The sequence below is a fragment of the Gekko japonicus genome, unplaced genomic scaffold (assembly GCF_001447785.1).
Source record: "Gekko japonicus isolate JY-2015 unplaced genomic scaffold, Gekko_japonicus_V1.1 scaffold2803, whole genome shotgun sequence".
Taxonomy (NCBI): Eukaryota; Metazoa; Chordata; class Lepidosauria; order Squamata; family Gekkonidae; genus Gekko; species Gekko japonicus.
Genome location: NW_015160308.1, coordinates 145,880 through 160,899, shown reverse-complemented (window position 1 = coordinate 160,899; position 15,020 = coordinate 145,880). Strand labels below are relative to the sequence as shown.

The 15,020-nt window shown below is 45.4% G+C and overlaps 2 protein-coding genes across 2 annotated transcripts in view; one reads left to right on the top strand and one right to left on the bottom strand.

Annotated features, from left to right (window-relative positions):
• Positions 1–4,376, top strand: part of LOC107114933 (oxidoreductase HTATIP2-like) — a 10,982-nt gene extending 6,606 nt beyond the window's left edge. The window contains exons 4-5 of the mRNA XM_015416543.1: positions 306–367; positions 3,893–4,376. Of these exons, the coding sequence (XP_015272029.1) occupies positions 306–367; positions 3,893–4,109 (279 nt within the window). The 3' untranslated portion in view covers positions 4,110–4,376. The remainder of the gene's footprint in view (positions 1–305; positions 368–3,892) is intronic.
• Positions 4,377–9,672: 5,296 nt separating this feature from the next.
• Positions 9,673–14,429, bottom strand: LOC107114867 (olfactory receptor 5B21-like). The gene is made up of 3 exons (XM_015416470.1): positions 14,423–14,429; positions 12,812–12,869; positions 9,673–10,648 (listed from the first exon to the last, which is right to left on the bottom strand). The coding sequence occupies exons 1-3, from the start codon at positions 14,427–14,429 to the stop codon at positions 9,673–9,675; spliced, it is 1,041 nt and encodes a 346-aa protein (XP_015271956.1).
• Positions 14,430–15,020: the final 591 nt, after the last annotated feature.

Below are 15,020 nucleotides of genomic sequence, written 5' to 3'. Positions count from 1 at the left end.
GCCTGAGCGGGGGGGGTTGCCTTCTGACACACTTCCGGTGATGTCAGGGGGTGTGGCATATGCAAATAAGTTATGCTAATGAGTTATGCTAATGAGCTCCTGCAGCTCTTTTTCTACGAAATGACCCCTGGTGATTGCTCTCTAGGCAGTGGAATATGCTTTTGGAAGACTTTAGCCCCTGTTTAATTCATAGGCCAGCTTCATACCTGTGGCCTGTAATTTTTGAGTGTGGAACCAAGTGCTGTTTGCATGGGTGTGTTTGAGAGCTTGTGCCTAACGTCTGGTTTACTGTATCCCCCCTGTAGGGTGAAGCAGAGTCCAGGGTCGAAGCGGTTGGCTTTGACCGCTGCTCCATATTCAGACCAGCGTAAGTATTAACAGACGTGTATGTGGAGATGGATGGGTGAGGACTTTTTATGACCCCAGCCACTGGTTGAGCATCCATCCTTCTGGAATGTTCAGCAATTGGCCCTCATGCGTGGGTCATCAAAGGGCATCAGGTTCATCATGGGAACCTGTGGAGCAATGCTTCTTTGCGTCGATTCATTGCAAATGTGTATTGTACATGAAGCTTCTTGTAAGTAAAAGAAATGACTGTATCTTGTAAGCTTGCCGGCTGTTCAGGAGGAGAATCAAGACACAGGCTGTGGGTGTGTGCACGGGGAAGTTTCACGCCGGCATATCCATCTTGGTTTCCAGAAGCACATGTAGCTCAAGTTCACTTATCGAAGTTGAATGATGTTTAAGCAGGTGATACTATATTTCACGTTTAGCAAAGATGGAGCAGTAAGAGGTAGATGTTTTTACTTATCTATAGAATCCTAGAATCACAGAGTTGGAAGGGGCTGTACAGGCCCTCTAGTCCAACCCCCTGCTCAGTGCAGGATCAGCCTAGAGCATCCCTGACAAGTGTTTGTCCAGCCGCTGCTCAAAGACTGCCAGTGAGGGGGAGCCCAACACCTCCCGAGAGAGCCAATTCCACTGTTGAAGACCTCTTGCTATAAAAAAGTTTTCCCTAAGAGCCAGCCGGTACCTTCCCACCCTTAATTGAAACCCATGATTGCGAGTCCTCTCCTCTGCTGCCCACAGGAACAGCTCCCTGCCGTCCTCTAAGTGGCAGCCCTTCAGATACCTTGAGAGCAGTCATGTCCAGTGTTCCCTCTAAGCTGAGTTAGTGTGAGCTAGCTCACAGTTTTTTAGCCTCTGGCTCACAGATTTTTGTCTTAGCTCAGGAAGGATGGCTCCTGAACAAACTAATTTATGCAGTAGCCAAATAGCTCACGCACAACTTTAATGTCTGTAGCTCACAAAGTAGAATTTTTGCTCACAAGACTCCACAGTTTAGAGGGAACATTGGTCATGTCCCCCCTCAACCTCCTCTTCTCCAGACTGGACATTTCCCAAGTCCCTCCGCCTTTCCTCACAGGGCTTGGTCTCCAGGCCCCTGATCATCCTCATTGCTCTCCTCTGCACCCGCTCCACTCTGTCCACATCCTTTTTGAAGTGAGGCCTCCAGAACTGCACACAGTGTCCAGGTGCAGCCTGACCAATGCCGTGTACAGTGGGACTATGACATCTTGTAGTTTGGATATTATGCAATCTTATGCCCTAGCATTGCCAGCATTTCCTATGCATTCTGGTGCCCTAACCTGGATGGCCCAGGCTAGCCCCATCAGATCTCAGAAGTGAAGCAGGGTCAGCCCCGGTTAGTACTTGGATGACCAGCAAGCAAGTCCAGGGTTGCCACTGCAGAGGCAGGCAATGACAAACCACCTCTGTTAGTGTCTTGCCTTCATGCAACTCGATGGCACTTCCCCTATTATGCATTTTTATCCTACTCTTCCTCCAAGGAAGGGCTGTGCAGGTGGTTCTTCCACTACGTTGTCTTACAACATCCCTGGGAGGTAGGTAAGGCTGAGAGAGTCCGTGCGCCAAGATCCCCCTGCAAACTTCGTGGCAAAATGGGGATTTTAACCTGGATCTCCTGCCTGTGTTGTGTCTAAAGTGGTAGACCTCAATAACAATAGTTCCAGGTGGTCAGCCGTGTTGGTCTGAAGCAGTAGTAGGTATAATAGTATATTAGAATACTGAATGCGATGCAAGGAATATTAAAATGTTTTTGCTGACATACCGCTGCACCCACCTCAAAAAAAGAAAGAAAGAAAGGCTGTTAAGTTACCTCCACATCCAAGAGGAGACAAATGGGAAATCTCAGTTTACTTCCCACAATTAGAGAAGATGCCTTTACGCATTTATCCCCTATTTTGACATATTTATTGCATTGCTTTCCTTCCCCCCCTTATTAAATCAAAACAACTGTTGACCTTATAGCCTTAGCTTGTTACTTAGTTTTGTCTTTGCATATCTTAAAGCATCTTCACCATGTTGCATGTTAATTTGCTGTTCAGATCCCGTCTATAAGTTTGGACTCTACCTTCCATTCCAGTGTATTTGAAAAAGTGTGCCTGCACACGAAAGCCCATACCTTGAATAAACCTTTGTTGGTCTTATAGGTGCCCCACTGGGCTCTAAATTTGTTCTCAGTAGCAATAGTCACTGTGAACACAGACCCAGAAGGTTTACTGATCCAAGGGAGGAGAGCTTGTGTGTGTGTTGGGTGCCCCTTTTATCGGTCTGTACATTTGTCTGCCTGTCCTGTGCTTCTTCTGTAGCACTCAGAGTGGCGTTTATGGAGTTAAGTCAGGTTTGGGTGAAAGACAGTGACCAAGAGTCAGTCTCATGGCTGAGTAGGGAACGTAATCCTGACCTTCCTGGCCCAAGTTCAAGACTCCATCCATGTTGCTCTTGCTGAGCTATTTTCTCTCCATCCGTGGTCCCTTTACTTGGCATTTGCACAACAGGAGTGTCGTCAGTTCTAGAACAGCACAGGAAACAGCCATGAGGCTAGTAGCCACCCATGTGCCATGTAAACTAGCCTGGGCCTAGGTTCCATTTTGTGGTCTAGGGTAGAGATGTGAAGGCCCGGAAAAAAAACCGTTTTTTCCCGTTTTTTTTCCTGAAGCCTTTTTGTTTTTTTCCGAAAAATTGGAAAAATTGAAAAAAGAAAAAAATTGCTTATGGAACGTTTTATTTTAACATGATGAATAAAATATTTTAAGACAAGGTGTTCAAATATTTTCCAAATCATTTCTAAAAAAATATATATATATGGTATCAGATTGATCTAATTTCTGTGCACTGAGGACAAGCAAGTCCTAGGTTACAAACTGAACCCTCCAATGCAAGAACAAGATGCATTTCTTCCTTTAGGAGGTGCGATTGTCAGAAGAAAATAAAAAAGTTTCAGTTTTGGTTTTGCATGTGGGTGGGGTATTCTGTTTGAAATAATTGTTTGGATACACTATATTTTTAATATGCTAGTTGTGATAATTTCATGCCAAGTAAAAAGGTCCATAGTCATATTTTATGTTCCTAAAGTAACAGAATGACTTTCAATCTGGAAAAAACAAAAGAAATGCTAATGTAGCATTTTTTTTCAATTTTTCCGAAAATTTCCGTTTTCCCCCGGAAAAAAACCGGGTTTTTTTCCGAGCTTCAAAATTTCCGGAAATTTTACATCTCTAGTCTGGGGTGGGTGTATAGGTCCCGTCGGGGGGGGGATCTATTATTCAATTACATTCCTGGGTCAGTTGTTCCTCATTGCTCTTAGTGTTGCTGGGAAATGCTGGCAACGTCTTGCCTCCTTCCCACCCACCTGCATCGTCCCTTCTTGTGTCGTGTTTCTCCACACGCTTCTCCCATCTAAGAGGCCCTCGCTGTTGCCCATTATTCTCTCACAGTCATCATCATTTGGGGCAGGACTGAGAGGTAGTTAATGTAAAACTGGGGGGAGCTGGTTTTTGATCCGCGTCTCTCCTCTCCTCTCCTGCAGAGTCCTGCTGTGTGATCGTCGGGAGTCCCGTCCTGGCGAGTGGGTGACCAGAAAAGTCCTTGGAGCAGTCGCTTATGTCTGCCCCACGTTGTACTCCGTCCCCACAGTGACTGTGGCTCGGGCCATGGTGAACAACGTAGTGATGCCAGGACCTGATAACCGGAAGGTGGAAATTCTGGAGAATGCAGACATACATGCCCTAGGAAATGTTAAATAGTTGGGAGGCTTGTTCCTGGATGACATACCTTATGGAAGGCATCCCTAACCATCTCAGTGACCCAGTTTGGCCTAACTTTCCTCTTCCCCAGAGGCTCCCCCTTGAAACCATTCTTCCATGTTTCCGTGGTAACCCAGCAAGCCACCATATTTATTATGGCCGCCATTTTGAATAAGACTGGGGATTTTCTTACGTTACTATGAGCACACTTGGTCTGAGTTCTCTGTTGTGGCCTGTCCGTCTTGGGTGGCCCTCAACGGCATAGCCCACAGCTTCATCGAACCACAGAAACCCCCTCGCCACGACAAGGCGGTGATCCATGAGGGGGATGAGCAGTATGTAGGGATCATTAAAAAATTGCCAAGCAGGTCATGGTGATGGGAGATAGGCCACTTGTGGGGCTACAGTTCTTTGGTCTGACTCACAACAGCTCTGTAGCTTTGTATGAATTTTCTGTTCCCATCGTGCACTGGATAAAACAAGACACCTAAGTGCCCGTTGCTTGAAGGTTAGCTGTGGGCTTTCCTGCTATGGGGAAAGGTTAGTAGACACATAGCAGGTGGTGAAGATCGCTTCCCTGATCAGACATAAATACTGGAAATGGAATCTGTCCGGCAGAAAAGTGCCTAGAAGAAGAGTGAGAAATGCTGACCCCACTCACTCTTTGTGCTTTAAAGCATGTTATCCACACATTCTCTTTAAATGTTGTTAGGGAAAAAACAAGTTTAAAGGTGCTCCTCTGTTGCAGTCCTATATAGTTGGTATCTAAGACTTCAAGGAGGTGTGGCTCTGATTCCATGAACAGAGCTCCCAGCATTTCTTCTTCACTAAAATTCAAGCGCATGGGGGCCTGAGTCAGATCAAAACCTCAAGGGGAGGAGGAGTGAAACCTCAGTACCATTTTCTCAATCTGAAAATGGCCCTAGGGAGCCACCATTCACCCCACTGGGGGAGCATCGGTGCTGATAATGGTTACCCGAGTGGGACAAATAGTGGCTCCCTTTTGATCAGGAAAACGGGATTGTGGGAAGGGTTGACACAACCACACACCTCACACCATGGTCCCGATCCTAATTTACACCATGCTCCTAATGCTTAAAGAAGGAGAAGCACTGGGACTTCTGTTCATGGACCTCTGTGCGTCACACCTGAGACTCTGCCCTGATAGGTGTTTTTCTGGGATGTGGGAAATGTTTGTTATCTTGAAAGTTCTGGATTGTCCAGATCTGATTCAGCCTTGTGAGCTTTTGAAACCCCTATCCTTATACCAAAGTCATAGCTTTAAGACCAATGTACGCAGCTGCCAAAAGGGACATAATTAATGAATGATGCTTTTTCAAAAACTTTCATTTGTTCATAGGATGTAAAGTTTCAATATAACATCGTTTTTTCGATAACTTGAATGTCGCTTCATTACCAGATTTCGTACTATTGTATGTTCAGAGGAGGACTCCGCTTACAAATAGGCTCATCAGAGAAGATTTTGTTACAGTGCTGAATGTAAATATTATCCCTGCTCCAAAATATTCTGCAATGCATTGTGGGAGGCATTATAGGAGGTCACCTCATACCTGACCTTATCCCAACACATGTACACTGGTGGCAGATAGGGGGAAAGCCCATACTGTGGTATACACAGCAGGGCTAGGATCAGAAATCAGAATCACTGGGTGCCTACTGAGGCCTGTGCTCCAATAGGAGGGAGACCTGTCACCCTTTGTCCCTCCTTCTCCCTTGTGCTGTCACAGCTGATTGGTCTGCTCACTTTGAGTGAGGGCGCAGGAGAAGATGAAGATTCTACTTTCCACCTCCCACTGGGCCATACTGCAGACCAAGACCTGAGGGACAGAAGAGATGAGTGGGCAGCAGGAGGCACCGGGAGGGGGGAGGCGTTTAGGGCACCTCATAGCCCCGGAAATCCGGAGCCAGCAGTTATGCACCGTCTTGTGTGATGATCGCACAAGCATCTTCCGCAATACACTCAGGGAAGCAAAAACGGGCAAAAGGTTCCTGCTATGTATACATGTACAGGGCAAAATTAGAAACATACATGATTGCCATTTGGAATGGTACAGGTTCTTGGGGAAAGGTTGAGTGTGAAATTGCCTACAAATCAGGGATTCATGTGGCTACAGGGTGCTCTTGCCATATGTGAACATGCCCTCGTGTACCAGCGCTACCCTAGTTCTGATACTTGGGCAAAAGGTTTTTCAAGGGAATTTTTTGTCAAGCAAGAATCTTCTTTAAATGGTTCAAGGGTAAACAGAACGGTTGAAATTGAAATGTATCTGGCCTGATAGTGTTCATGTTTCTTAGACCGATGTTGAGTTTGAATGTGAATATCGCCGTGTTTGCAAATAACTCAAAATACCAATCCCACTTGTCTGAAGTAGTGTTTTACTTTAAACTCTTTCTTTCTTACTTACTCAACTCCTCTGACCTGTAGATCTTAAGCAGTGTTTATCAAACATGACTGGGAATATGAGGAAGAAAGGAAAAATTCAGGCCAGAGAGGGTTAGTACATAAGCTACAAAGACAGCTGTTTTCTAACAAGTTGCCCAAATTCTCATGACCTGGACTAAAAATTTAACTAAAGTGAGTAAATTTTCTACTCTTGAGTCTGCTAATAGTTTAGGAACTAAAACATCTACTGAAGACTCTGTCCACTGTAATGTCAAAGGTTTAATCCATTTCTGTCTCGCCTTGATATAGCAGGGACATTCAAATACGATGTGACTTAAAGATTCGATAGCACCCAAGCCACATTATCAGTTTGAGAAAGGTACACCCAATATGTGGCCTTCAGAAACTGCAGAAGGCAGTGCATTTAATCTTGTGAGCATAATTGCTCGTCTATACTTTGGGACTGTTAAGCTGAACAGGTACATTAGAATTGTAAAGTTTTAGGGAATCGTCATATAAAGGGAAAAGCAAACCCTCCTAGCTCTGCATATGGTGCTGTTCGCATCTACCTTCATAATTAATTTCTTGATGGTTTTACAAGCTAACGGCCATCCTAGAGCAGCAATTACATTTTCTGAGCATTGCACGACGTTCAGTTTTTTTTCTATTGCTCGGTTCCACGCCCTAGAGAAGTTGTCATGCTTCATATAAAACAGTAAGCTGTTATTCTCTGAGGAAATTATTTCAAGTCTCATATTCAGAGCCAAGATCCAAGCTCTGGTTTCGATGGAATGTTGGCCCAATTCTAATCTGAGGGCGGTACCTACCACGCAATTCGGTATTCCACAGATCTGACGTAAGAACTGTATTAGTGGTTGATCTATGGTTTCGTCTGTTTTATTCATTGGTACATTAAAATCAATGTCCATAGTGTCTTGAGAGTGGTTGGATTCAGGAGTTCAGGTCATTTTATTTAACTGTATCTTACAAATATTGATAACCAAAGTGAAAAAGGCAAACAACTGTTAACCATAAAACCGATAGTTTGCGGGAACAACTGAACTAGCATGGGGCTTTAATTCACACCTCTGCTTTGTGCGTGGAACAGATTTTTGTAATGCCTTAATACACTGAAAGCTTCAGATGTCTCTTAAAATATTGTCATTCCTGTGGAGTCAGTCTATTAAATAAAGAGTTTTAAACGGTGACTTGTTTCTACTGTGTTGATAGTAAGTTACTCTTCTGTTTGTAGCTGGGTACTGCAGCTTGAAGGTTAAGCCTCTGCTAGAGAAATATATTTACTTGTTTTTGGGTGGGGAGTGGTTGTGTTGTCACACTGCTTTAAAGTTAACAAGTAACTAAAGTATCATTTTAACAAGGTTTCAGTCCAAGCACAATGGAGGAGTGCCTGGGGGTCGTCTCTACTTTCCTCTTGCCTCAGTGGTAGCATTTTATAAATATTTTGTTTCTTGCTTTTCCCTCATAATATGCCCCAGCAGGCTCTAGAACAGGGGTGTCAAACATGTGGCCCATGGGCCGGATCAGGCCCCCGGAGGGCTTCTATCAGGCCCGCAGTGGAACTGGCCATGTCCTGCTTCCAGTTCTGCTGCTGCTGCATCATAGCTTGCTTCGCCAGACCCTCTTAATCACTCAGCCGTTTCACGTTTTACCCTGGGTCCTAGACTCAGAACTCTGAGCATGAGATTTCTGTGGTGAATGTCAATAAATCAAAAGTAGGTTTGCAGCTTACAGAGCTAATAGTTTAAGCATGTTTTTTTAAGTAAAAAAAATCTTTGTGTTTGTGTCTTTTATAAAGTTTATGTCTCTCCTACCTGGCATTACATTTTATGACACACATGGCCCGGCCCGACAAAGTCCAATTTATGTCAGATCCAGCCCTCCATAACAAATGAGTTCGACACCCCTTCTCTATCCATCATAAAATGCATCTTTTAAAAACCAGCAGAAGTTGGGGTCCTTCTGCTATGAACTGAGTGTAGGAAATATTCTAGCTTTAGAAGACTAGCCTTGAAAAAGGAATCTCAGACCTGAATAATAAATACATATAAATAAAAACTTGGATTGGCGGATGCCGTGTCTTCTCTTTCACACTCAGCTTGTGCTACCTGCGTGGGCAGAGAGTCTCCAAAACGACGACAGCACTTACTCGTGGATTGCTAACAAGGCTCCTCTCTGATCTCAGAAGCTTAGCATGCTCAGCCCAGGTTGGTATTTGGACGGGAGACCACCAGGGTTGCTACGCAAAGGCAGGCGATGGCAAACCACCTCTGTTCATCTCTTGCCTTGAAAGCCCTCTGAGGGGGTTGCCTTAAGTCGGTTGCAACTTGATGGTGTTTTCCACCACCACCACCAAGGCTTCTTCACTTTAGACATCCTTGTTCATAACATACACATCAGTGCTAGAAAGAGAATCCTGCTTTAAGTGATTGTATTGGGGGGGGGGCTAAGGGTGTGAAAATTAAGTTAAATTCCTTCTGTCATTAAATAGATTTTTTAAAGCCAAGGATTCTAAAACCAATGAGCCCTGGAGAACTTTACAATCTGCAAATCAGCATCTTCTGGTGGTCCCTGGCCCCAGGGACATCTGTCTTCTCTCAACTGGGGCCAGGGCCTTTTCAGCCCTGGCCCCTACCTGGTGGAATGAGCTCCCATATGAGATCAGGGCCCTGCGGGACTTGTAACAGTTCCACAGGGCCTGCGAGACGGAGCTCTTCTGCCAGGCTTTTAGTTGAGGCCTCCCCTCCAGTGGATCAGAACTGTGTCATCAGCTGGAGCCCAAATTGTACTAGACCTCATCTGTTGAGGCGCTGGCTAGAAATACGGGAATCAGTAATGGTATTTTAATTGATGAATTTTAACTGTTTGTATATTCTTTATGATGGAACTCACCCTGAGCCCACTATGTGGGGAGGGCGGGATACAAATCTAATAAAATAGATACGAGCTAAAGCTTCCATCTATATTGTAGATATACAATTTGAGTATACACTGAATGTGGTGTTCAGATGGACTGTAGCCCTACTGAACTGGAATTCTCTGGTCTGTATGATCCCAGAACATCAGAATTAGTGATAACCTTCATTGTTTTGCTCTTAATGTCTGTTTGTTTACTGAAATGGAAAATTTCCCTCCTAAATACTACTTAACAGCCAGACCTCTTATCTTCCGGCTCATCAAGTGCTTCATGGCTTCCTTCACATCCTTGTTCCTCAAGCTGTAGATCAGTGGATTGAGCATTGGAATCACCAATGTATAGAACATGGAGACCACCTTGTCTTGGTCTTGTGACCCTTGGGTCCTTGGCTGGGCGTACATGAAAATGGCAGTGCCATAAAAGAGGCTAAGAGTCGTGAGGTGGGACGTGCAGGTAGAGAGGGCTTTTCGCCGCCCCTGACTGGCGTGACCTCTGAGGACACTCCACAGGACTCGAATATATGAGATGAAGATGATTGCTGTGGTCACCACAGCGATGACACTGGTGGAGGCAAACAGGATAGCTTCAGAGAGATGGGTGTCCGAGCAGGAGAGCTTCAGGACCGCGGGGATGTCACAGAAGAAGTGGTTGATCCGGTTGGGGCCACAGTAGGACAAGCGGAAAGCGCCACTGGTCTGAATGATGGAACCCAGAAGTCCGCAGCTGTAAGCCCCGAGTACTAGCTGGAGGCAGCGCCCTTGGGTCATGAGCAAGGTGTAGGTCAATGGGTGGCAGATGGCCAGGAAACGATCGTATGCCATGGCTGCCAGGAGGAAGCACTCGGCCGTCACCAGGGTAGTGAAGCAGAACATCTGGGTGGCACAAGCCGGCAGGGAGATGGTTGCCTTGCCCCACTGCAGCTGGACTTCCAGTGCCTTGGGTGCAATGACGGAGGAGTAGCAGAGGTCCAAAAGGGAGAGGTTACTGAGGAAGAAATACATCGGGGTGTGAAGGCGCTGTTCGGCTCTGATCAAAGTGACCATCCAGCCGTTGCCCAGCACTGTGAACAGGTAGAGAAGAAGGAAGATACCGGACAAGAGAGGACCCAGTTCGGGTTTTTCTGTGAAGCCCAAGAGGATGAAAATCGTCACTGTGGTGGCATTCTGACCCTCTGTGGAGTTAAGGCTGGGCCTAAGGGTTCTGTAGGGAAACCATGACAGAGTGATGAGACACAAGTTTGGAAACAGATGCTAAGAGAGCAGTGACACAAAAGCTGGTTTCTTTATTGCAGTGCCAAATAAGACCGCTGTGGCAACACAAGAATAGGTGATTCATACCACAGGTCGTACAGAGACAAAACTGCAGTCCGTGCTCTCCTCGAAAGGATAACTATTACTCTGTTCCTGACAGCACACTTTGCAATGTGTTCTGGCTCCACGTGCAAGCATGTTTGCTGTTTGAGCTTTATGCATGTTCACAGCACCTCTTTGATTCTGCAGGCATAAGGGCAGAGCGGCAGGGTGCACTAGTATAAATTGGACTCGCGTTGACCAAAAATGTAAATGTGGATTAAAAGTTCTGAATGTTGTTGTGTGAACTACTCTGAAGGTGTCTCTTCCTTAGTGGTTAATTTCTAGTACGAGACGTGGAAGGGTTGTCTCTAAACGGTGCCCGGTGTCCCTAACAACTGTCTGACCCAGTGGTTCTCAGGCCATGGGCTGGGATCTAAAACTGGTCCCAACCAGTGTTCCCTCTAAGCTGAGTTAGTGTGAGTTAGCTCACAATTTTTTAGCCTCCAGCTCACCCACTTTTGCCTTGGCTCAGGAAGGAGGGCTCCAGAGCTAACTGATTTCTGCAGTAGCTAAATCACTGGCTCACAACTTTAAAGCCAGTAACTCACAAAGCAGAATTTTTGCTCACAAGACTCCACAGCTTAGAGGGAACATTGGTCCCAACTTCTCACAGATGGGTCTCGAGGCCAGCAGGCAGGAGATGGAACAGGAAGGGGGAGAAGAAGCTCTGAGAGGCTCCGTGCCAAATCTGGATTTTCCAAATGTGCATAATGTTGGAAGTTCCAGACGCGATGTCCCCTGTCTCAGACCTCCAGACTGAGTGGCAAGAGAGGCCAGATAGTTAGATAGGCATCCTGACCTTTCTTCCTGTCTTTACTCTTCTGCCACTGGCCTCTTTGAAATGCAGATTGTATTCTCAGGGACCATTTCCCCTTCCTTCTCCTCTCTCATTCAGATGAAGACGAACTCTCCTCCTGCATGCACCAAGAGAGGGACATGAGGTCCTCTCTTGGCACCAGGAGGCAGATGGGCCTCTCGCCATCTGCCTCCATCCTTTAGCTAGTAAGTTAGTACTCTATCCCATCCCTACCTTTTCCTATCCTACGTGTACTTCTCAAATAAAGAGAGGAGTATTTCTCTTCTAAACTTGCAACATGGCTCTGTGTAGCTTTGTAAGCTTGAACAACCAGCCCCGTAGCTAGGGATTTTTTGGAGAGGGAGCCTGGGGAGGTGCAGCTAATTAAATCATAGTTAATAACATTAATTCAATTTGGGGCCAGCCCAGGAGGGAGGGGACCCGGAAGAAACACTAGGGGGGGCAGGCCCCGTGGGCCCCGCATTAGCTACGGGCCTGTGAACAACCTGGTAAGGTGACGCTGCTGCATTTTTAGCTTTATTTAAGCACTCTGCTAACTAATGGTGACTGGACTAACCACACCAGTTAACCTCAATACATAGTGCGTGAAATGGCTATGAAATGCAACCTTTTGTTCAATAATAATAATAATAATAATAATAATAATAATAATAATATACTTTATTGTCATTGTACATAGTACAACGAAATTAAAGGTGCAATCATTTCAGTGATCTACAGCCATACACATATACACTCACACAACCATTCACAACCATTCACAACCAACAATGTTATATATTTATAAATGCTGAAAGTGAAAAATAAAGCAACTTGTATTAACTGATCTGAGGTGCTCGCATTTTATCTTTGTGGAGAGGGGATAAGTGGCACGGAGTTACTTTGCAAGTAGTCCTGAAAGGACAAGTAAGTTTAGAAGTGGGTCCCCCTTTTAGAAAGTTTGAGTACGACTGCTCTAACCACTACACCACAGTAGCCTTCACTGCAAAAGAAAACCAATATTTCTTGAGATTCTATATGTGTTTTAAGTTTCACCATTGGATTTTAAAAGAGGGAGGGAGGGAAGGAAAGAGAGAGAGAGAGACAGACAGACAGACAGACCAGTAACTCAAAAAATTATAATATTGCATGGGAAAACAGAGCCTCAGCTATTCCAACCACACCCTAATAGCCACTGGGAAGTTTCTAACTCACCTCTCCATGACTTGGAAGATAGTTATTGCAAGATCTGAAAAAGGAGGAACTTCAGAATCTGACAACAGAAAGGGAATCATCATGAGATTATTTCTAATTTCATTCTTTAAAAGAAAAGTTATCACTAGATTAGCTTTTCAGATGAAAGAAGAAAACAGACTGAATCCAAACTTCCCTTTCTGCAAGCCGAAGGGCATTCCCATCCGCACATGACATTGGTGGAGACATTTCCACCAACCTTTTCCCATGGCAAACCCCCACACTATATTCTAGCAGCCATACCCAAAAGCCACCCCACCCCAACTCTTAGGAACATGTCCTTGGATGGGATAGTGGTCTCCAGCAGGAAGCAGGGTGGGTGGGAAAATTCCACTAGTAGTTCTGTGGATACAACCAACTTCCTAGGTAGATACCATTTTCCACTGCACATATGTAATTTTTCACAACTGAGGTCCCATGGTGCCTATAGAATTCCTGCATTGATATGTGTAGAGGCCAGCCACTGAAATCAGTGTTCTGGTTGGGCAGAACTTTTTCCATCACTCAATTACTAAAGACATAGATGTATGAATATTAAAATCCATGATCCAATAGCTTCCTCTTCTTCTTTTTCCACCTTGCCGTTTGATCACTTGTGTGTTATCTTAAGTTTATCTAAAGTTTATATCCACGCCTCTATTGTTTTGTAAAATGTACAAAAGAGAGTTATTCAAGAGGGCATTCTTATACAGGGAGTAAAACTTCCATGTAATGGCTCAACTCAGGAGCTGGTTTCTATTAGGGATAAAGTTTTTCTTATAAAGATTGTCTTGTTGCCTTAAACAGATACATTTGCATGTGTCGTTCATGGTCCCGATCACACGCAGAAGTAGCCGCGCGATAGGCATGAATGCCGGGCGGATTTTAAGGGCGCGATCACATGGGAACATCTGGCAAGCATCCCGCACCCGTCGGCAACCCGTCTCGCTCCGCCGAAGAAGCAGAGTTTAAAAATACCGAGGAATGTCCAGTATCAAATGGGTTGCTATGGCCCACAGACGGACTTTCCCGTGAGATCGCTCCAGCACACTCTCATAGCATCAGGATGGTCTGATCAGGCAATCCCGAATCTGTACACTTGTTCCCCCCCCCCCTTCTCAGTATGCGCATCATCACATACTGCCGTAGGAAGCCTTCAGTGTGGAGATGCAATTCATTCATCCTTCATTTAAGCAAATCGAAAACAAACAGGGGGGGGAAACCCAACTCACTCGCGATTGCGTCTGATCACGCAGTGGCGGGCTATGCCTGCAGCTTCAAAGAACTATGTGATCGCGCAACTCTGGGTCAATTTCCTCCGGGGTAAATAGCCTCACTTCCCCCGCGCATTATCTCACGCATGTGACCGGGACCCATATCTGTTTTCCTCTATTCTCCAGTCCTGGCTCAGCAGCATTAATTTGTCTTACTAGGAATCTCCGCTTTTATATTCAAAATGTTATCTCGCCTTAATTGACTGAAAGTTTTTTTTAATCATGCTTGTAATCTCCTTTGAGTCCCAGTGAGAAAGGCAGACTATAGATAACAATGATTGATAATAATAGTGACCTTTTAAAGATTCTGCCCTCTTACCTTTCATCACCCTACAGCCTGACTAATGAGCCATCTCCTGACTCAGCTGCTGTGAAACCGAGGAACATTCACTAACATTCTAACTTCTTAGGGGTAAACTGTTGACAACAGTGGCTTAATGGACAGCCTCAATGAGTGATTAAAATGTGGGACTCACTGCCAGGGGATGCAGTGGTGGCTATGGGCATAGATAGATTTAAAGGGGGATTAGACAGATACATGGAGGACGGGTCTAAGAATGGCTGTTAGCCATGGTGACCAAAGGGAACCTCCTCGTTCGAAGGCAGTTAAGCCTCTGAATACCAGTGCCAGAAGGCAACATCAGGGGAAGGCCTGGGCCTCTATGGCTTCTTGTTCCTCCAAAGGACCTGGTTGGCCACTGTGTGAGGTAGGATGCTGGTCTAGATGGACCACTGGTCTGATCCAGCAGGGCTCTTCTGATGTTCTTATGAAGGCCTCGGCCTCTCTGCCCTATTGTTGTCTCTCCTGAGGAACTGGTCGGTCACTGTGTGAGACAGGACGCTGGATGAGATGGACTACTGCTCTGATCCAGCAGGTCTATTTTTATGTTCTTATGGAGTTCAAGGAGATGAAGCAG